Below are 23,249 nucleotides of genomic sequence, written 5' to 3'. Positions count from 1 at the left end.
GATGTTGGATACTGTAAACACTCGCTCCATTAGAATAAAAATAAAAATTAATTCAGTCATCAGTCATGCTGTTGATATTGAGATAATGGCACTTAGCCACCAAACATCTTTGTCAGTGATCAGTATTTACTGAATTTAAGATCAACCATGATCACGTTGTTGTGATGATCTGACCATTTGTTGTAGTATCTGGTATTATCATCCCCATTTATTACTTCAAGGAATAGTTTTTTGTTTTGTGAAGTATGTTTATTCTGATTCTTGCAGAGAAAGCATGAGAAGATCAATATCACTCTCACACCTGTGTAGTAATACTGGAGCTGGAGGATGAGGCGAGTCAGCAGCCCATTAGCCTGTATGACCATACTCCAGTTATTACTGTTATAAAGTATCACAGTGAATAATGGGAGGATATGCTGCACACAACATGTGGGCAGCGAGACCCAACTAGCAGTGCAACTCTACTTGATATTTCATGCACTTGCATAGACCCGGGAGTGTTTGGTCCAATTAAATAGCTTTAAGTTGTTAACTCTGCCTTCGTGGCTGTTAACTCTGCAATATAGGTGTGATTTGGACTGTATTTTACTGGGGAAAGTCTATTGTTAACTCATCAGTTTGACCATGTTGTGTTAAAACAATAATGTTTTATGTTGCATGCATGTAACATTATGGTGTTTTGAATTGTTATCTCTGTGTAATGCAGTTGTGCATGACTGTTTGTTTATGCTTTGCAGACCACCATGCGTACACAAGAGTGTGTGTTGAATATGATGATCTGGACTCCAAACTGCAATTTGTTGGAGGGATTTTATTCTGTATATGGCCTATGATAATTACATTACAGGTCAGTTAATCCAGTTCGGACTTTCTCATTAGACTTCCAAGCAGGAAGTCTGCCTCTTTCCAGTATCCTCTTTGTTGTGAAAATACTGGTACTCTATTCATTATTATAGAGACAAATTGCAGCATGTGTTAACATAGCAGTTGTTTTTTGAACTAGGCCAAAGGAGATGTTTACTGTTGAGATTGTGTTGATTTGGGAAGCAACACATTGTGTGATTATACACCTACTTGTGTTATGCAGTTAGGAAACTGAAACGTGGTCCAGCTTTCTGTCTCCAGTAACCATTTATAATGCAGACCACGGTATGTTGAACCAAAACCAATGGAGTTTGCCGATTTACAAGTAAAGGATGTTACTCCTCTTCAAGTGGAATACATTTGGAGGTGGTTTTAAATAATGGATGATTCCCTGAGGTGATGCGGGATTATCTTTGCCTGACAACCTCCCCTGCAAGCTGACTGTGAGAATGTGCAGATCCAAGTCATGTTTGTATAATGGGAAAGAAAATCTGTGAAGAACAAGGGCTCCGAAACACATCCTTGGGCAAATGACGTCAACACCTGTCTGATATTATTATCCTGCATCTGCATCTATATTTTTACACTTTGGGTTTGCAGCTGACGCTCTCACTTAGAGTCATTTAGAGTTGAGTGTAACCAAAAACTCAAATTTCTGACTCACGAACATTTCAAGCATCTGCTAGTAAGATGGGCAACGGTCCAATCCACAGCTGACTGATAAGTCTCTCTTGAATAGGACAATAACAACAGTTATTTTAATAATTGGTCAGACTGCTGTAACAATAATCAATAAACATCTTACAAATTGCTTGTTTCTAACTGAGAAGGGACACAGGAAATTATTATTTATTTATCTATTAGATGAATCCAGATCCATGCTCGCTGTTTCCACATGCTTCCGCTCTTTCTTGACTGTCGCTTCATGTTTAACAGACATGAGTTGTATTGATCTTCTCATCCAACTCTCTGCAAGAAGATGAAGTTATTTTTTCCCTCCCTAATATTGATTCCTTTAATACTATAGTTAGTAATCCAAAATCATAAAAAAGATACAATGTTTGAGCTAAAATACAGTGACTTCCTCCTGGATCTGTCCTCATATATCCTCACATTCCATTTCATTTATGCACATGGATTAGCTCTGTAGTTTTTCTATTCTATCTACATGTGTATGCCCATCCAGGAAGAGGAATCCCTCCACAGTAGCTCTAAGGTTTCTTCCATTTTACCCATTTTTTCTTTATCTGCATCAAGGGTTGAAAAGGACACAGGGTGTCGTATGATGCAGATTGTACACCCCCGGAGGCAGAGTTTTTATATTGGGCTATATAAATAAAAATGATTTGCCTTACTTGACATTATGAAAACACTTCTGCACACGATGGTTTTACTGCAGTGCAGATTTTTATTATTTCTTGCCTTGTAAAAAAAAAAGAATTACTTCTAAATCACTGCTACATCAGCATGTATGAATCCCTGTTTTGCCAGTCAAAAAGATCTGATTCTCACAAACCTTTATGTTTGCTAGTAGTAATGATGTCTTATGGCTTCAACACAACCTGCCTTGCATACTAAGGCTGAATAGCTCCTGATTGGATCAACAAACAGCCTAGACAGTCAGGTTAACGGCACTCTGACCAAACCACAATCTGCTACTCATTAAGCAAGGAAAAAAGATCATTCAGATCTGCTAATGTAGTTTATTAAACCAGAATAAATGCATGTAAACATAGAATGGGTAGCAGGTCATGCTGAGGGGCGGTGGCCAACAGTGGCTCATGATATGAGTGCTCGTCCAACGGCTGCAATCAGCTTGGACTGTTGAATTGTTCGTCATAGTACACTCCATTAGTGAAAAGCATTTACCCCAAAACATAAAGAAACTTCTCAAGAAATACTGGTACAAAATACTGTACTTCACTTTCCTGCGTTATACCCGTATGACCTTTTTGAATAATACATCTCAAATATGGCAGGGTGGACTGTGACTTTTATAAAGTGAAGGAGATACAAATTCCTCAGTAGTGTTTAACCCACATATAAGATTTACATTTTTATAAGAGCAGCCGTTGCAGGGTGTGTGAAGGGGGGATTTTGACAGGTGGCAGACAGAAACAGAGCAGCATCCTGGGCGGGTCAGTGGGGCTGACAGCACAGAGGCCAGTACTCCCCGGGGAGCGGAGACGGTTTGGATAGATTATTGAAAACTTTGTCATGGAGTTGGTCAGAGTCCCCAATGAGATCTCTAACCCAGAAGACTTCTCTCTGTTTATTCTTCCCTGACAGACAGTTATGTGTAAATCACAAAAAAATCTTAGCTGTGTGCTGCAAGAAATAATTTGTGGCAAAGGTCCTCTAAAGCAGTGATTCTCAACTGGTCTGGCTCCCTTAATGACAAGCCGCGACCCAAAGGAACATGCTTAACTTTTTAAATGTATTTAATAAAAAAGATTATTCAGTTTGAACCTGAGATAGTATGGAGACAGTAGTGTTGCATGCTGGGTGTGTGATTGTGTGTGTGTTGGGGTGTTGAAGGTGCATAACAAAACAATAAGATAAGTAACAGAACCTAAACTAACTCTGTGGCCCAGGTGCATAACAGTCACATGGGAATAAAAAAACAATATCAGTATACTCCTTTTAAAGGATTTATGTGTTAGTGCCATGCTGTTGAATTACGCTCAAACGGCTTTGTCTGCGAGCTTGACACATGTCAAGAGGCTACGTGATAACGTTGCCCCAAAAATGAAACTTAAATGTACGTTTCAAGTCTGCCTGTGTGCCGATGTTCTGAATTAAAATCAAGGCAGAATGTCCTAAAATTGACAAAAAGCTCTGAAAACCTTCAAGCAACATCCAAACCATGAGTGTGAATACAGATTATGATCAGTAGTGTTGCATGCTGAGTTTGGAAACCATGAGTGTGAATACAGATCGCGAGAAGTAGGATACAACTCAGTCAGTGAATTCTTGACTTTAGGTTTTAAAGTAAATTTAACGTGTTCTGTGAAGCACAGAATGTAGTCCGGGCGGCGATGTCAGATCATCAGATGCAGGTGGATCAGCCCCACCCCGTCGGCCTACCAGGGATTTCCCCGGTATCTCCTACGGCCAGTCCGCCCCTGATTTGACCCAACCTGGCATGCTGCTGAAAACATGGAGGGACGAGCCGACGAAAAATACGACACTGCACTCCATACAAAAGTCGGTTCAAAATAAAATCACAGGATAAAAAGAAAAGAAAAGGCCCGCGACCCATTAAAAACGGGTCCGGATCGCGACCCACCAGTTGAGAACCACTGCTCCATGAAATCTGGCCAAACCAAAGCACATGACAGGTCGACTTATGCACAGCCGTATCTTCTTTCCCTTCTTTTTCTCTGCGTGGCACAATGAGACCCACTGACGATGGGATAGGTTTATATTAGCTTGTTATTTGTCGTTGGTGTTGCTGTGTTGAACTGTTTTCAATGCTTGTCTTTCTGAGGCTCAAAGGCGTTTGAGTCAGAACTTAAAGTCCTGGATGAATGCCATTTTTGTGAGATTCATATGAACCAAGCTTGACCTCAGCATGGGTGGAGTGAACATCTGTTTTTGTGTGACACTTACACAGATGGCTTGTTGAGCTTCCAGCCTGAAATGAAGATGTCATTGCCCTCCTTGAACAGTTAATGTTTCATTCAGGGATTTCTCCTCGTCACTCATGACCAGTGGTGGCTTGTGACGGCGTGTAAACCAGCTGAGTCATTCTGTTGCCGCTGATTGGAGACTGTTCTGACTGAGTGTTGGGTCAGTGGTGGTTGAGGAAAAGTGAAAGCATGTGCTTCATTTGTGGTAATCGCCTGCTCTCTGGCCATCTTTGAACAGTGGTGTTATATGCTTCATTGAATCCAACTTGGCTGTAAAAGTGACAACACTTATTCCATGCTGCTGTGAAGAGTGAAGGTCACTGAATAATTCCTAAGTGGAATTAGTTTTCAGAGTAAATCATTAAACAATAGTTCAACATTTTGGGAACACTTATTTTCCCTCATATCTGACTAGCACATTTACGGCTACATACAGTCAGCAGTCGACTAGCTTAGCTAGTGTGAAGTCGGGGGGAAACTTCTTTGCTTGGCTGTGTCCAAAAGTAATGAATTCCACCTGCGAGTACCTCTAAAGTTTACTAATTAACATTGTAGCTGCCCCTCATTTTGGTATTTGCCGTTATTTCCCCCTTTCCAATTAATTTAAGCAGATTCAGCCAAAAACTCATATTCAAGCCCCACTGAATACATATTTTTAAAGAGGCATGTTGTTTGGAAAAGGTACTTTTTCATTGTTAAGACACTTGTAAGATTTGTTTCTAATTATGTCTTCATTATGTGGCTTGGAACTGATTATCAGGCCTCTTTCCGATCACCTGAAATCAGCCACAACACCTTCGATATCTTTTGTGTGATTCATACAAAACCCAAAGCGTGTATCCAATCCAATGTATCCAATGCAAAGCTAACCTGTTAAAAGTTTATTTCCACAACAATGCACTAGAGGAGGGCAACACTAATTGCATATTTATGAGATAGGATTCCTGTAAATTAATCCAATCGGCTTAATTTAATGTGTTTTTAAATGCTTTTCTTACTTGCTGTCATCTTGTCTTTAAATTTTTGCCGCTTTTTTGGCTGACAGACCTGCTTCCTCTTTTCTCGACAAACGCCTACTTCCTCCTTCTGTCTGTCTCTCTCAGCACTTTCGTTTGCCTGAGGCGAAGCACTGCACAAACCGTTGTGAGGTCTTTGTCTATGGCTTATGATGCTTAGGACACTTGCCGGCAGATCCTCAGACTAAAGTTGATTAGAAAAGAGTTGTCTGCTTCGAGCCATTGTTTGCACAAAACGTGGGTTGAGTAGGAGAAGAACTAGCAAGCCTGTTGTTTGTCAAGTTTTCCGGGTGAGTCTTGCATCTTCATGGTTTTTTTTATGCTTCCTTCACGCTACGCACAGGATGCAGTAGGCCCCAGGGTGCGGCTCTGTGCACTCTCCTGCTTCCTCTCTGCTCCAGTGTGTCACTAGTGGTCGCAGACACTGTGGTCAGGTGTTTGCGGTCTGGAGAAGTGAATGTCTTGGTGCAAACTGTCTGCTGGCCAATCCAAGATGGGAATCAACGGGGGTTTTCAACTTCTAACCAGAGAAAAAGCATTATTTTGTAAGACAGTTAAGCGTTGGGGCCTCATGGTTTTGGAAGGATGGAAATGTGGCATCGGTAGTTTATGATTTTGGAAAGTGTAGAGAAAAAAAACTTGCACTGCTAATAAATCTGCTGCATTGTAAAGTAGTTACTTGACAATATGAATGTTCCTTCATGTTACACATCGTGGATTAGATTTGTGCCTGTAGGCCTGAATTTGCCTGGTATTTACTTGTCCTTTCTTGTCTCCTTGTCTCTAAATGTTCCAGTATTTTGATTATCTGGGTGTGCAGGATCCCATCCAAGTACTTCCTAATTGTTTCTGACTCACTTGTTTACCTCAAATTGCTTGCTCTGCTCACAACACACTATTTAGGCTACACTTGTACTGTGTTCAGCAATTCACCGTATAGTTTCTTGCTTTACTCATTCTCCTGCGTGTGAAGGGTTATCTTTCTAAATACACGTGCAGGAGATTCCTGTGTGCACCAGAGTCACTTGGTGTCGTCTTAGCCGGCCCACTCCTCTGCGGGAGGTTGGTCGGCGGCTGTGGAAAGTTGTTACGAGCTGCTGGTACCAACGCTTGACAGGATATCCTTTTGCAACATTTTAGTGAAAACCAGTTTGTGACACAGAGAGGCACACAGAGAGAAGTCACCAGGCTGCTGTCATGCTTGTCAGTATAATCTCCACATTTTAGAAGATGTCATTATGAATTGGATGAAAACAAATGTCCTCAATTTAAGTGTTGTTGTTGTTGTTTAAGGAATATTTTTGGTGTTTTCTTGGCATATTGTTGGCATGCTAATACTTTTAGAGCATGCCACTTCCTCCTTTGACCAACTCCAGAAGTCAGGTTTCTAAACCCTGACCTCAGCCTTCCCCCCATTCCTTTTGTCTTCTTTCTTTATTTGTAGCAGTTTTTCCAGCCCTTTGTCTTAGAGCCAGGAGCCTTCCTGTGGGCTGGGTGTTGGGCACGTATGTGTATTTGGAAAGGATTGAGCACTCCACAATAGCATTTTAAAGATTCTTAGTTTCAGTGTTGTCTTTCTGTCATGTTTTACTATCAGAAACGTAATGTATTCCAAAATGATTAACATTGTATTTGATAAAGAAAGTATCCATGTATTGAGTCCTGAACAAATGTTGCGATTAAGAGTCTGTAAAATCTACTTAGAAAATAGTTTGAAATGGAGAGCTGAAAGTTATTAATAAGCAGATGAAATGGAAAGCTAAAAGTAAATTGTATATGATTGATATGGCTAAAAGTAAGGGATAAGAAGTCAACACATTTGGTACATGATGGGTGGTGTTGATGTTTACTTGAGTTCTTCTGACAGCTCTGAGGGGAAACACCAGACACGTTTGAGGGGTGGTAATACACTGTGTGTGTGTGTGTGTGTGTGTGTGTGTGTGTGTGTGTGTGTGTGTGTGTGTGTGTGTGTGTGTGTGCGTGCAAGGGTGTAACATGACCATCCTGTTGCTAGTATTTATGTGTGTGGGTGTGTGAAGGCGTCACACTCCGAGCAACAATAATCAGTCCTCAGCACCATGTCGCTGGCCTTTTGTATCAGCTCTCAGATAAAAGATGGTGCTCTTTTTGTTAGCCGTTTCACACACACACACACACACACAGGCCCCTGCGGCGAGGCCGGCCCTTTGTAGAAGCATCAGATGAAGAGCTAGAAGAGGTTCTTTTGAAATCCAGCCAGCACATAGGTTAACACACACACACACACACACACACACACACACACACACACACACACACACACACACACACACGTCTGCATGATTATATATAGGCACACGATATTGTGAAACCTGATGGTGCACACACACTCTAAGCACACGAGAGCAGGATGTGGTAGTTCAAGTTGATTTTGTTTTTAAGCCTAAGAAAAGGATTTGATGTCAGGGTGGCTTCACGTCGTTGCTTCATGGTATAAATGAGTGTAGGTGGCTAAAAAGGAGGTTTTATTGCTAGCGTGTTTAAATTCCCATATTTGACACTGTGATGTTGCTGTTTATGGCAATAATATATTAAAAGATAAGGTTCTCGAAACCATAATAATTACAGCTTAAAATTGGGTTTTTAAATAATGAATCTTAGAATAGTCAAGGTTAGTCAGATTTTCTGAAGAAATATTTGTTGTTTGAAACAAGTAGCATACGATTTTTCTTGTATGAGATGAGTCCACAGTTATAATCAGCGGGGAAGATATTTGAGCACAACTTTTATGAAGAAGGCGCTAAACTTTCATTAATTTATCAACTATTCAAGCGTATGACCTTTTTATAGTTTCAATTAGAGCCGTCAGTATTTGGATCAGATTGCTCATGAAAAGTAAGATGTTTCAGATTTAGTGACAGTTTTTCAAGGTTTAAAATGTACCTAATTATTTCCTTAACTTTATCTAAGTATCGGATCAGAGCAACAAAAAATCGAGACAGCCGTATAAGATGCATTAACGCAGGTGATGGGAGAAAGCCTGGCAAAGTGTAGAGGGAGAGAGGCATCAACACTATCAATTTGTGGCACATATATCATGTGTCAAATTGTTTTAAAGAGAGCACATGTGGTGTTTAGCCGAGTGCTCCAATTCATGTGACGATTAAATGCAAGAGCCTGAGGTCATCTTAAAACCTCAGAACATTTAAATGTTGACATAGCCTTGGTTAACACATTTACTAAACCGATATCCTTCCTTTCCCCCCAAAACGTAAACCCGGTTGGTCACATTGACATTGTGTGCAGAAAAACAACCGCTGCCTCATGTTCCCTCACACCATTAGGGTTCATAACACGGCCCCGGGGGAGCTGGCAGGAAAGGATGTGCTCCACTTGGATCATGTTTCCCTTGATGTTCATGTCCCCCAGTCTCGCTCTGTTTGACACTTTCTCCATCATAAAGTCCTTAAAAAGTTTTAATTACACTTCAAAGTGAAATTGTGTAAATATGGAAAATAGGCATATTCAGGTTTTTTTTGTTTTTTTTTAATTAAACTTCTTTAAAAGTTGTTGCAAGCTAATAGAAAGTGGTGTTGAATTATTTAAAAGAGCTAGAAATGTAGTGGGACAAGTGCCATAATGCTAACGTATAGACGTATTTATTTTATTGTGCTTATTACTTGTACCTCCAGCTCTTTGTTTTTCAATCTTGGATAATTATTTTTTAAATTAACTTCTTAACTTTCTTTCTCTACACATCTAATTCCACTATTTTCTTATTCCTCCATCTTTTTTCTTCACATCTTGCATTTTTCCTCTCCTTTCCATCTTCCTTGCTATTGTATCCTCTTGTATTTATTTAGTCTATCTAAAGTTTATATTGTCTTTGTCTGCCATTCTTTAATTCTTTTTATTTCTCACTCGTCCTCTCCCTCTTTACGTCCTCTAATTTTCATTTCTCACTTTCATCGCTCCACCCCCTCTCTTTCTCTTTCCCTCTCTACCGGCAATGAGACACTCGCATTACACATTATGAATTATTGAGGTGAAACTCAGCACTCTTCTGCTGCTCAACAAATCACCAGCCTTCTCTCTTTCTCTGTTTCCTTTCCTCTTACCCTCTGTCCCCCTGTATTGATGGTTTTGTTCCTTAATTTTCGACCTCAGGCACCAGATCAGATCACAGGGTAACATGAGATTTTCTTTTTGTACAGCCTTTTGGAGCTAATCCTGAGAAGTCCTGGTGGCATATGCCTCTTTGGTTACGGCAGGTGGGCGGGCGAGTGCTTGAAGACAGATTAACTTCACACGTTCATAGATTAAACTACCTTGCTCCCTGGAGCCCAGTTCGAGTGGCGTGATGGTTTTGGCAGCATGGTATTGTCTACATTAGTGCCACTAAACGGTAGAAGGAATAAAAAAACAGATTGTTGAGTCTGTTTAATGTTTTGAATTTTTTTGATTTATGTTTCGTGGTCTTTGTGCAAAATAATATGTTCTGTGGAGAAAAAGCAGGAAATAAAGAAACGTCAGATGTGGTCGACAAAATGAATAAACAGTGGAAAAAGAAGAGAGGAAGGGAAGGACGTAGGGTCAGATCCTGAAAATGTTCTTCTGGAAGTAAAAAAGATGGAGTGAGCTCTGTACGCCGTTAGCATGTTTGAACCTCTGGCAGAGCGAAAAATATACACACACTCGCCCAACTGAGCCAGATTGCAGTAAATCACCTGCTCTTACATGATGCGCTCTGACAGCAGCTAGCGCGATAACAAGGTTTCATTTACACTGTAAGGAAGCTTCCCAGGCTGGAGTAAACACTCATGATGATATCTATCTATCTATCTATCTATCTGTCTGTCTGTCTGTCTGTCTGTCTGTCTGTCTGTCTGTCTGTCTGTCTGTCTGTCTGTCTGTCTGTCTGTCTGTCTGTCTGTCTGTCTGTCTGTCTGTCTGTCTGTCTGTCTGTCTGTCTGTCTGTCTGTCTGTCTGTCTGTCTGTCTGTCTGTCTGTCTGTCTGTCTGTCTGTCTATCTTTTAGATAGATAGACAGATAGATAGATAGGTGTGTGTATATATATATCTATATATCTATATATAGATATAGATATATACACACACACACACACACACACACACACACACACACACACACACACACACACACACACACACACACACACTTGAAAACATTGGTGTGAAACTTTGTTGCTCTGACGTTCCCTGGAGCAGTGTGTGTCGACCGCAGGAAAAACATGTTGATCAAATGAGAGCTGGACCACTTGCGGCCGTGTTCATGGTGTGCTGGTGGGCTGAATAGGTCAATATGTGCAATATTGCACACTTTAGGTTAGAAAGTACTTTAAAATGAAGATCATTAGAGTTTATGTGGCACCTTTTTGTGTTCCGTTTAATTTTTAATTTGTTCTATAGAGACATTTTATCCATATTTCATTATTTATTTATTGAGCATACTGTGTGCTTTAACATCATCTTTATTCCAAGTAATATTATACGATATCTACAATTATCAATCTTTACATCGTGAGGTGTTAAACCGCTGCGTCTCTTAATTATATTGAGACCATTTTAAGGGAATTATTGTGGCTGCAATAAGAAAGAGGTGTGTGTGTGTGTGTGTGTGTGTGTGTGTGTGTGTGTGTCTGTCTCCAATCAATAAGCCTCAAGGCCGTCCATCTCTGAGTCATCTGTAGTTCTCGGAAGATGATGACAAGGTGCTCGCAGCGTGCGTGCGTACGCACACGCCTTTACTGGAAAATCAAAGTGAATCTTCAGTCAGAAGAATAGCCTTATTTTTTCACACAAACAAATATTTACTATCATTTATGTTTATTAATTCATCTTATTTTTGGAGGTTTGGCCATTTCATTTAGTTATGACAGGGTTGCACTCATCAATTACTGTAATGTGGGAACAGAGCAACATCGCACACAAACCTCTGCTGGTTGCTGGTTGTTTCTCCAATATATTTTTAGCAGATCTGATTTTCACATTCTGCCAACAGACACTCAGATTCTGCATTATGCAATAAGCTAAAATTGACTTAAGCATCATCCCAGTCAATTTATTGAACTGTTTTCCCTTCTTTTTGTCTTCCAAAGTGTTTGTTTAAACCTCTCTGACCAATACCTGCAGCCGGACCTTCAGCACCTCTTCATCAGGACTCAGAAATTTACTTTGTGACATTCAAAATTGGGGACAGTTTTACCTTTGCTGATGGACAAAACTACAATAAATGATCAGAATTGTCAAACTAAAATGTGGTAGAAAAGAGACGGAGTCTACAACCATACTTACTGGTCTTTCGGGCTTTGCTTAGCATTTAGCTCAAGGAACTGTAAAATCACCATGCCTGGTCATCTTAATTGAACATGTTGGTATACAAACATTAACTAAAAAGCACCAAAACACAAAGTGCAGCTGAGGCGACCAGGGACGTCATTAGCGGGTCTAAGTCATCAAGTGAGAGACATGAAGGACTGAGCCAAATCTCAAAAACAATCCATCCAATAAATAAAGAATTTCATTGAAAACCACACATGTGAATCTCATGGTGGCAAAAGCTGGATGATAAAAGGACCAAAGTTATTGCAGTTTATTCTGAGGGGAATTTGATTTTCTGTAGAAACTTTCATAGGAATGAATTTTATAGTTGAGATATTTCAGAGAAACCAGCAGACCGACATTTGTCAAAATTCCTAACCATGTTTTGTCTGTAGGGATTTCAAGAGTGGCAGTTTTATAGCCTAAATTGACTTCCTCTGCTTGTTGCCAGTCAGTATTGAGAAGGATGATCTGTTTATAGATGACATGTTTTCTGTAAAATATAACTGTGAATCATCCATTCACACATTCTCTGCATATGCACTGTAAGACTCGTCTTTAGAGCCTTTTTCTATTCTAACATTGACAGGATAACATCATGTTTGAGCAAATACTCCATCGTGTGTGTGTGTGTGTGTGTGTGTGTGTGTGTGTGTGTGTGTGTGTGTGTGTGTGTGTGTGTATATATACTTACACTTACACTTGATGGAGTATTTGCTCAAACAAAGATGTATAGAGTGCAAACTATAAAGAAAACAAGGATGTGTGTGTGTTTTTATATATATATATATATATATATATATATATATATATATATATATATATATATATATATATATATATATCTCTTCTTGTTTTCTTTATATTTTGCACTCTCCACATCTTATTCACCAACTTGTTTTTTCAGGCGTGATGACCAGAGAGGTAAAGCTATTCAACAAACGATACAAAACTACTCTAATCATCAATGAACACGCTTCGACATGTTTCAATGGTTGAAATTCAAAGCAGAGGCGCTGAATGAGTCATATTTGGGGAGTTGTGACAAACGTGACTTGAGTGTGACACACGCTTTGGAAGGAAAGATGCATCCACATCTTGAGCTATTGATGCAGCGGCTGCCATGGCAACAGGCCCCTTGAGTAAAGGCTATGTGGATCATTATGGGGTGACTCACACACAAGGCCAGGCCGGTCTCATTATGTAAACGATCTTTAGATGAATAAATGCTCATCAAACAAACGTACATATGCAATAGTCACAAAGCATCGCTGCACTTACAGTAGCACACTGACTCCTGACATGCACACAAACTCAGTTTGGGGCCTGCACAGTTTTCATCACTCACTATTCAGCCTGTGTTCCTGCACACATGCTGTCTATATCAACACTCGCACTATTCTGCTCTTTAGTTTTCTCCCAGGAATTAGCCTGAGTCAGTTTTGATGCATTATGGATTGAGATAAAATATGAAAACTGCCTCTAAACCAGGAACTAGGATTAGGATCCAAGTTTTCTCGATCGGCCGCGAAGGTAAATTATTGATGGCTTCCTCAGTTGGTTTTGGGGATATCCATAGTCAATTTTTCACTTGGTAACTGTGTGATGGTGGGTTTTATGAGACCCCCTGCAAGCACACCCAAGTGGCTTTGCCTAGCTCCCCTGTGGGGCTCAATGTGACGGTGATTTGGCAGTTTTTCCAACATGGAGTTTCTAACTGGCTTATTTTAAAAGGCATACAGGGCCACAGGGCGTCGGGTCAAGCTGGCTGTCTGTTCTTCTGTCAGATATCACAGTCGTCCTCTGCACAGGGCCAGAAGCCAGGGAGGGGTTACCCAGGAGGATACAGGTTCAATGTGTGTTCGCATGACGGAGTATTGATGTTGTTTTTATGCGTATGAACCAAGTACAAATCAGAGTCTGTTTGTGTATTTCAGTTGCGTTTCGACGAGTGGAAGACGTGCCAGTCTTTATTTCGTGCGTCTCTTCGTACGTGTGGCTCAGTGGGAAATGAATGTCTAACATACGCTCTTAACTCACCGTACGATCTGTGCCTCCTTGTCCACTCTCTGCCCATTTCCTTTGCGTCTTGTTTTTAATTTCCCTGGCATCTCTACTCCTGACTGATTTGATATTGCAGCAGCAAGGGAAGGAGGGGGGGCATGAAAGACAGGAAAAACTAATGAATAAAAACGACCCTCCCTGCCTGAACATCCACATCTTTCGCACGCCACACTGTGTGGTGTTGTCTCCAAACTTTAGTTTGACAGATACTGGCTTTATGAGACTGACACCAATATTTATATTTGAGAATTCATAAAGATTGCAATATATCTGCCAATATTTGTAAGACATACACATACAACTAACCTTTTTGATAAAGATCCCTGAAATTGGACTTTTACAAAATGTACTGAGTGTCAAATTATGTTAGTTTCTAAATGACTTAAAACACATTTAGAAATTTGCATTTCTATACTGAGATGTCTTGTTGCATATTGCCTGATATCTGCAATATGCTAATATCCAAAGATATCTTGGTCTGGGCACAGAATACATTACACACACGTTTTTGTCCAGGGGTGCTTTGTGCTGACCTTCATGTGTTAAATTGGAGAAATACGATAAGCAGAGGAAGAATCTCTGTACTAAGCTGCTTTTCAAGCTCCTTCTTTCCTGCATGCTTACTGGCTATTGTGGCCAAAGTGCTGCATCATCACAGAGCTGCTTTATCTCTGAAACTGCAGGGATGCTCGCACTTTTTTATTCCTGTGAAAATACCTAAAGGGAGTCACATAATTTAGTCAGGAAGGGTGGTGTGTGTCTTTCTGCTGTGTTTAAATGACTGAACTGAGGTCTCTGTGAAACCCAGTAGATCTATTAAAAAACAACAATGTAACTTTTATATTCACTCACCTGCTGTGACCTCATTAGCAATTAAACTTTGAGTATCGCTTGGAAAAAAAAAAGAATAACCTCAGAAAAATGTGTATTTAACTGGTATTTAGAGGGATTTGCGTAGACTGTTGACGGCACACAAACAGGCGAGTGTGTTCTATTCGTGGGCTGAAGACGAGGGGGTGGCAGGTAAAGCATGCATGGTTTCTATATGAGCACTGAGGATGGACCCTTATACATTGCAGCTGAAGAGCCTGACCTCAGATGATGGTAATATAAGGGGCTGCTGTTTAGACCTTTTGGAAACTGGTGTGATAGGTCAATTGACTCATTTCCTCTGAACCCTTAATGTTACATGAAGTGGTTGCTTTGAGTTGTACATTTACCCGTTGCTGATGAGCAGCCTGAGGAACACACTGAACTCATATCTTATGTGTTTTGTAGAAATGCCCTCCTTGACCTTTTTCCATAACTTTATAGGTGACTAATGCACAAACAACTCGTATAACTAAACCAAGTTCTTGACTAATGTACTTGTGATCTCTTTTCCCCCCTTTTGTCATTCCCATCCACCTCGTCTTCCTCCATCTCTTTTTCCACCCTCTCCTTTACTCCTGCAGGTGTGGATGAGCTATCATCAGAAGGAGTAACAGAGGGGTGAGGCCGCGAGACCCCTACCACCCAATCCCCCCCCGTCAGCCATGCCGCCACCGGCAGACCTCGTCAAGGTGGCCATTGAGTGGCCGGGGGCCTTCCCCAAGCTCATGGAGATAGACCAGGTAGGTCGTGTGGAGCGAAAACCACAAAACAACTTATCAGCACATGTCGCTTTCCGTTAAATCACGGTCAAAATTGTGGACTTTAACATTTTCCGCAATACCAGTGACATTTTTGATGAAACTAATCATGATGCTAATTGCCTGATCCGTGGCTTTGAGAGCATGAACCAACAAACAGCTCAACTACTGTATAAATCCTCAGGTAAAGAGCTGTGAGATCATCGGCGTCTAACAAACAGTGGATGAAATCCGAATCAAATAATTAGCCCAAACAAAACCTCATGTCGGAGGGCGGGGGGGCATGTTTACTGTTACGTTGTTTGATTACACATACAGTGTGTAAAATGGTCCGTTCTGTGTGACTCAAAGATGGGCAAATGATTGTACAAGCTGTGAGTCACCGTGGCAACTGCAGCCACAATTACCCGTCTCAATGGACTAACCGCTGAATGAAACGTTCAACTACGGAGTACATGTGCTTCTGGGTTTGCCATGCGGACCGTAAGGCCCGCAAGCGTAGCTTTAGGGATGCAGTTTTTAATGACCCGTTCTTAGTCTGAGTTGTTGAACGTCTTCATCTCCAGTTTGGTCTTTTTTTTGTCTTTACGCGGCCACCTCTCCTCCTCCCCTTCCTCCGCTTTTTTATGGTTCTTTTATCTCTCACTGTCATCCTTCTCTTGTTCGTCCTATCTGTTGCATCCTCCTCCTTGTCATCCTTTGCCTTCTCTCCTTTTCGTACCCCCTCTCACTCCTCCTCCCCATCTTTTGTTTCAACTGTAATACTTGTGCGTTCCCTCCCCCACCATCAGCCCCCTCCTCCTCCACCTCCCTCCGCATCTTCTCTGTACAATAGGCCCTGCAGCAGCATATGGCCGTCTGAGTCATGCCATGGGGAGTGGGCTTGTGTGTGTGTTTATGCGTAGATGCAAATTTGTGTGTGTGAGAGTGAGAGATTTACACTGTGATTTCAGTATCTCTCCAAATATCGTTTAATGGCCCAAAGGCACGAAAGTCCAACATTTGTGTTGAAGGGCTGGGGAATTGCTACAAGTGCAGATTATTGTAATATTGTTTTTGTTTGTCGGAAATGTGTTAGAGAACAGGGGTACAAGGTGTTTATGTTTGCTGAGAGAAAATACGTATTTGAGACAAGCAAGAGATTTTAAGGCATACTAAAGGGAAACAAAATGTTATGGTATCCAATACATTGTTGTGTGAGGCAGTGTAAAACTAAAAGGATAAAATAAACCTAAAACTGTGTTGTTGGTTATTGAAACATCTTTTTCTTGAATGACAAAGTCCTGTAAAAAAAAAACACAGCTTTGCAATAATTATAATCACAGCTAGTTTGTCCACTCGGGGAAGTGTCAAAAAACAACTATATCATTCATTCACAATTGTGTCTGTGGCCATCGAATGAATATATAAGTTCAATCTTCACTGTCGTTGTTGCTCTGTTTTGTTCTCTTCCAACTCGTGAGGCAAATACCAGCTCTTGAGCTGCTACATGTTACGCTTTGTTTACCCGCTAGACTTTCTCAATCTGCAGTTTTTTTGCTGAGCAGGTAGAATGTGGGTGGGTTCATCAAAACTTTGTCTTTGCAGCTGGACAAAGATATTGCGAGTGGATTGAACCAATAGTTACGGAAATGAGAAATGAAAAGGATGAGCTCAAAAAAGCTCAAATGCTGTGAAGCAGAGTCAAATGCACAGTAGGATGATGATTAACACACACATACTTGTTACTATTTGTGTGTGTATGTAGGTATGTGGATACATACATACATACATACATACATACATACATACATACATACATACATGCATACATACATACATACATACATACAGGAGTATGTACCTCACAGTTGTATTAGATTATTACGATTACCACTTTGGTAAATACATTGTCCATTTGTTGATATAAAATATAGCGCAAAGGCTAATCATCTGAAACAAATAAATTGTGTTCTTGCTCCAGTTGGATGTGGCAGTAAATCAGACGGGGACAGTGTGTAAGAAACCCAAAATAAAAATGAATTCATTTAGTTTTTTTTATGTCCTCTGTGGGAAAGTTTTAGTGCACACATAATGACTCTGGAATAGCTGCAACATTTAAATGTTTAAGAAGCAGAAAAATATACGCAACAAATTGTACCCTTGTGTGTAACAATGGTTTCAAATGTCTGTAATGAATGTGCAGACAATGCTGCCAGAAGTCAGAGATACTAGCAGGTGAAATTTACTTCTGTAACTGAATGACCTTGAAAAGAAAGAAGTGAAGTGTATCTGCTCTCTTCCCAGTTAGAAAGGAGAATTGTGTCCGATAACAGGAGCTAGAGAATATCAGATATGATATAACCTATGTTTAAGTATACTGTAGATTATAGCTTTGCTTTTTACTTTGATACCGATGCACGTGTGTTTATAACTCCGAGGTAATAAGATAAAAGGAACAGATGGAGGCCATAAGAAGAGGAGAAAGGAGTTGTTCTAACTAAATCCAGATTATTTGTAGATTTAAATGTAATGAAACCAGTCCAAATTAATGATGTGCTAAAAAGGCTGTTTATGATCATGTTAATCATTTACATTTATGTCAAGTAATCTCAATATTTGTTGAGGCACAACTCAGACATAAGGGGCAATTTCAAAAGAGACCAAGACATTTAAAAACGCTCCGCCATTTTTAACAAAAAAGAAAAGCACATTTGAATGCACAAATGTAGCTCTTCATCAAATATTTGGTGTCATTGATTGTTTGAGAATGCAAAAGATGAGATGCACATAGTTTTAATTTAAAGACGATGTGCAATTTTTTACTTATTACAAGTTTAAAAAAGTGTTCCACGTATGGTAATATATAAGTACATTTCATTTTATTTTAAATAGCAACTCATTTACATGTATTAGGGTATTAATAATAAATAAAATGTAAAAACTGGAAAATGCTTTGATCATGTATGAGAGAAGGAATTGCTCCAAGCAATGCACAAGTGGTTTAATGTCTTCAGAAATATTGCAAACCGTTGTTTGGTGATTGAGTATATTAATGATTTGCTCATTTAAAAAGCTCCAGTAGAACTCAGAAATATCAAACATTTGCTGTATAACCTGAGATTAATCAAGTCGGTTTTATATTCTTACTTTTTTTTTGGTCTAAAATTCAGTTCCAGGTAGCATTACAAATATCCCATTCAGCGTACTGTAGGATAAGAGCTTAATAGCTGCTGTCATCCTCAGGCTAATACTGCCTGACACACACACACACACACACACACACACACACACACACACACACACACACACACACACACACACACACACACACACACACACACACACACACACACACACACAATACTGCCTGACACACACACACACACTTGTCGCCTCATCCTTCTATATGCACTTTGCTTGCTTGTCATTTTCCACCAATCCCTCTTTCTCTCTGTTCAACAACCACTCTGCTGCTTTCTCACTATTATCATCCACTCTCCTCCTTCCTGTGTTTGCTGCCGTTTTCCCTTCATCTTATATAGTTTGCCTATTCCTCTTTTTTTATCTTCTGTTCACATGAAGCCCACTCTCTTCCTCTGTCACCTCTCTGCCTTTGTTTCCCTGTCATCGACTGTATGCCCATCATTCTGCCACCATTATCTTCTCACTGTAAATCTTCATCACTACAGCTTTTGCTCTTTGAAGCAGCCTCTCTCATTGCTCAGGGTAATCTCCTGTGAAGCAACAACACAATCATTGTGACTGTATAGAGAAGCTCACATAATTGCTGTGTGTATATGTTAGTATTCATAGTTTTAGCTTAGGCCTGTGTGTATGGATAAGAGAGCCTTAACCATCCTTTAAACACTCTTGGCTCCAAACATCAGCTGGTGGATAAGACGTGAATGTGAGCAGGGCTGTCATACTGGGAGCAGTATTGCTCCAGAGATTGAGCATTGCTTTGCTGCTTTGTAAAGTTGGAACACTCACAGAGGACAGAATAATAAACACACACACGAACACACACACACACACACACACACACACACACACACACACACACACACACACACACACACAATGGTCAGAATTAGAGGGGTTTAGTCTTAAATACAGATTTTCCATAATGCAACTCAAAGTAGGTCACAATAGCTACTTTACTTTGCGTGATACATTGTCCCAGAGATAATATAACAGCATAATAATGCAAGTGCCCACTGTTAATGGAGCAATTAACTTTTCATTATTTATTTTTTTCAGACCTTGGTATTGAAAGGTTAAGAACAGAACATCTAAATATATAAAATGTAGAAGTAATACAAGGCTTATGTTTATTCTGGCAAGTGTCAGTCCTGTTATATAAAATATTTGCAGGTCAATCTGAGTTGACTACTATTTTAGGACTTTGGATTGGACTAACTGTGGTCTAAATGGAGTTTTGCCTTTTCCACAGAAAAAGCCTCTTTCAGCCATCATTAAAGAAGTATGTGAGGGGTAAGTGATTGGCTTTTTGATTGGAAAATAATTATCTTGGGTCTTCTTGCAAAAGCCTTATCTCTCTTTATCTCAATTAAATTATATTATCTGTATTTTACACAAGATGTTCTCCCCTTTAATACCAATTATGCAACGTTTTCTTCTCTTCATCCATTGGATTTAGGTGGTCTTTGGGGAACCATGAAAACTTTGCGCTGCAAATTGCTGATGCCACAAATTTCTACATCACAGAAAAGGTTTGCTTACCTGTTTTCAACTCCAGGCAGCAGTATCCAAGGTAACAAAAAAAAGAAGAAAGAAATCCCCACTAATGTTTGCTTTATTTTTTGTAAATCTCCACAGAATCGCAATGACATTAAGAATGGATCAATCCTGCGCTTGACCACCTCTCCTGTGAGTTGTATTTCTTTGCAAAATGCCCCTTTGACTACATAACAACCCTGATCATTATGGAGAGGAAACTCACTTATTTTTATCATCCCATGGCATTTGTTATTTACCTTTTTTTTATTTTTGCACTTTAGTACCAGACTGCAGTCCAGCTCCATGAACGGATCCAGTCAACCAGCATGGATTCCAAGCTGGAGTCTCTGAAGGACCTGGCGAACGCGTCGAGGGACATCACTTTCGCCCAAGAGTTCATCAACCTGGATGGCATCTCATTGCTCACGCTGGTGGTGGAGAGTGGGTCTGAGTAAGTCAATGTCCAACCGTCTCTTTTGTTGGTTTGTATTTCTCCGTGACAGTGCACTCTTTTAATACATCCCTCACACAGAGAGGAATGATAAATTAGAGTCGCCAAGGAACAGTAGTAGATAGGAGGATATAGCTTTCCAGTGGTTTCCTATACTAAGCTTATAATTGTTTAAATTTAACCTGATGAAAGTCAATTGTGGCTTTTAGCAAGGAATGTCTTGCTCTTTGTCATCAGGTGGAGTTTTACACAAATCTGAAGTCGGTGAGAATCATTTTTTGTTTTGGGAGTTGCACTGTGCATTCTGATTGGTTGATTCAACGCAGCTGACTGACCTGCTCAAGTCGTCTTTGCAGCAGTAGTGGTGTGTGTCGGTGGTGCCATTTTCAGGCTGTACATTAATTAAAACTTGTTACATTCACGTTGTGACTTGTCACTACCTTGCTGTGGACATGAATGTCTTTGTTAGGTATCAAATCAAACAGGAGAAAATTACAGAGTCTCTCTTGAAATAGTTTGAGCTCGTTTTCCCCATCAAAAAACTAATGGCAGTATAAAGTTCATAGACAAAAACAAAAGGAGCCCAACCTCAATCACAATTCTTTCTGTCTCTATGTGATACCTTTGTGTTTGCATTATTACATTTTTTTAAAAAGGTCAGCTACATCCAGTTGAGCCTACAGCGTAGCTTCAGCGGCACGGGATCCACAGCCGGGTCGTTACACACTCTAAAGGTGTCGTCAAGAAGATGAAAAGGGCAGAACAGGCTTGTGAAGAACATGCCCAGAGGCTCCCGTTTGCCTTTACTGACCATGATAGTGTCATTACACACAACGGAGGAGAAGAGAGCTCTGCACTGATTTCTGACTGTTCAGCAGATCCAACAACTCACCGTGTGTGTGTGTGTGTGTGTGTGTGTGTGTGTGTGTGTGTGTGTGTGTGTGTGTGTGTGTGTGCGTGTGCGATGGCAGTGGAGGGCTCTGGAGAGCGTCTCAACTGAAGGTTAAAGTGAGGATATTTTTTGCTGAGGAGGAATTTCTCAGCCGTGATGCCAGTGGGAAGTTTGTGTTTGTCTGTGTGTGTGTGTGTGTGTTTGCTCCGGTAGCATGCTGTGTGAGTGCAAGGCTCCGGTCAGAGCAATAACCCAGAGGAAAGTTACAGTAGGAGTGCAAACACATGCACACACATGCACACAAGCAGACATAAGGTGCATCAGCAGCCAACCGTCTGGGACGCTGTTTTTTTCTGCCTCATGCATCTCTCATTATTCATCCCTTTGTACCTAGCGAGAGACGAGGTGGATAGAACAATTGTTTGCTTGCGTAAGAAGACACAAGCACTCAATGATCAACGCTGACGGGTAATTCTGCAAAGCATTTGAAACCTTTGTTGGCACTCGACTCCTTTTTAATTGAGCAACATTTTCTTTAAACTGAATGATTTCTGCTTTTATGCACTGGAATGTTTTGTACCGTCTGTACATAAAGGGTCAAACTCCGGTCCGATGTTGAATGCCTTTTCTTCAGCAGAAACCACTTAATGATCTCCAATTTCTGGGTATAAGACAGTAGCACTTTGGGAATTACACTCACTTCTACTATTTGACAGGAAATCATTGCAGCTGCTTCTCCTTTTTGTGTATAATGTTGAAATTAGCAAATATTTGACCCTTGTTCCATCTTACTGCTTGGAGCCGCCACAGAAGCACTGATGTTGACTCCATTCTGCTTCTGGCTCTTTCATTAAATATGTTTTTGTAGATTACCATCACATCAGTTATTCAGCACTGGAGAGTTTGAGAGTGGCCTGTGTGCGTGTGCGAGAGAACAAGTGGCTCGGCTGTATTTCCATCTCAACAGAAGAAGCTTATGAAACACAGACCAGCAGATAGGTATCAGTGTCTGAAACACACACAAACACACACACTCATTAGTGTGCCTGCCAACCAACTTGGCGAACTGTAATTATTCAAGAGGCTCATTGCCGGAGACTCAAGAGGGCAGAGCGGTGCTGTGATCTAAAGCTTCTTCCAGAGATGTTGTACTGTATTCATGTGGAAATAAGTTGGCAGGCTGCTGCTGTTGCCCACACTAGCGCCACAAGGGAAAGGGAGACGTCGCCCTCTGCTGATCAAAACCTGGAACAGCTTTGACTCGGAAGGTGTTCAAAATGTACAGTGCAACCTCAACCAGCTCAATAAGAGGAGTTATTACATTTGAAAGTGAGGGGAAGAGGGATTTTAATTGTTGTTACAAAGTCTCCCGCCCCCTCCCAAAGAAAAAATCCTCACAGATGTTGTTGAATTTGGACAGCAAAGAAACAAGAAACACAACTGTTTGAGTCTTCTCAATCATTTTCTTTGTTAGTTCGATGGCGTCCCTTATTTGTGTGTAACTTAATTGCTGCAGTATTTGATTTATAATACTAATTTATGTCTGTGAAATGAAAGTGTATTACTATAGCAAACGGCAGCAAACTACTTTTTGTTTCTGCTTGTCATGCTTTTAATGTCCGAGTAGCATTACTTGTTAAACATATTCACTAAAGGT

At 40.4% G+C, this 23,249-nt stretch overlaps 1 protein-coding gene across 3 annotated transcripts in view; it reads left to right on the top strand.

The window, feature by feature from the left end:
* The window catches only part of elmo1 (engulfment and cell motility 1 (ced-12 homolog, C. elegans)), a 91,635-nt gene that overhangs the window by 15,888 nt on the left and 52,498 nt on the right, over window positions 1-23,249 (top strand). For 2 of the 3 annotated variants that reach the window (XM_068575434.1, XM_068575432.1), the window contains exons 2-6: window positions 15,351-15,509; window positions 19,963-20,003; window positions 20,170-20,242; window positions 20,349-20,399; window positions 20,531-20,700. In XM_068575434.1, coding sequence (XP_068431535.1) covers window positions 15,432-15,509; window positions 19,963-20,003; window positions 20,170-20,242; window positions 20,349-20,399; window positions 20,531-20,700 — 413 coding nt within the window. In that variant the 5' untranslated portion in view covers window positions 15,351-15,431. Of the gene's footprint in view, window positions 1-5,687; window positions 5,803-15,350; window positions 15,510-19,962; window positions 20,004-20,169; window positions 20,243-20,348; window positions 20,400-20,530; window positions 20,701-23,249 lie in introns of those variants that run through there. The other variant, XM_068575433.1, reaches the window with a different exon arrangement.

The sequence above is a fragment of the Clinocottus analis genome, unplaced genomic scaffold (assembly GCF_023055335.1).
Source record: "Clinocottus analis isolate CAN_PGR_092001 unplaced genomic scaffold, fCliAna1.0.p SCAF_14, whole genome shotgun sequence".
NCBI classification, from domain to species: domain Eukaryota; kingdom Metazoa; phylum Chordata; class Actinopteri; order Perciformes; family Cottidae; genus Clinocottus; species Clinocottus analis.
The sequence above is the reverse complement of the archived record's forward strand: the minus strand, read 5'-3'. Positions and strand labels throughout refer to the sequence as shown.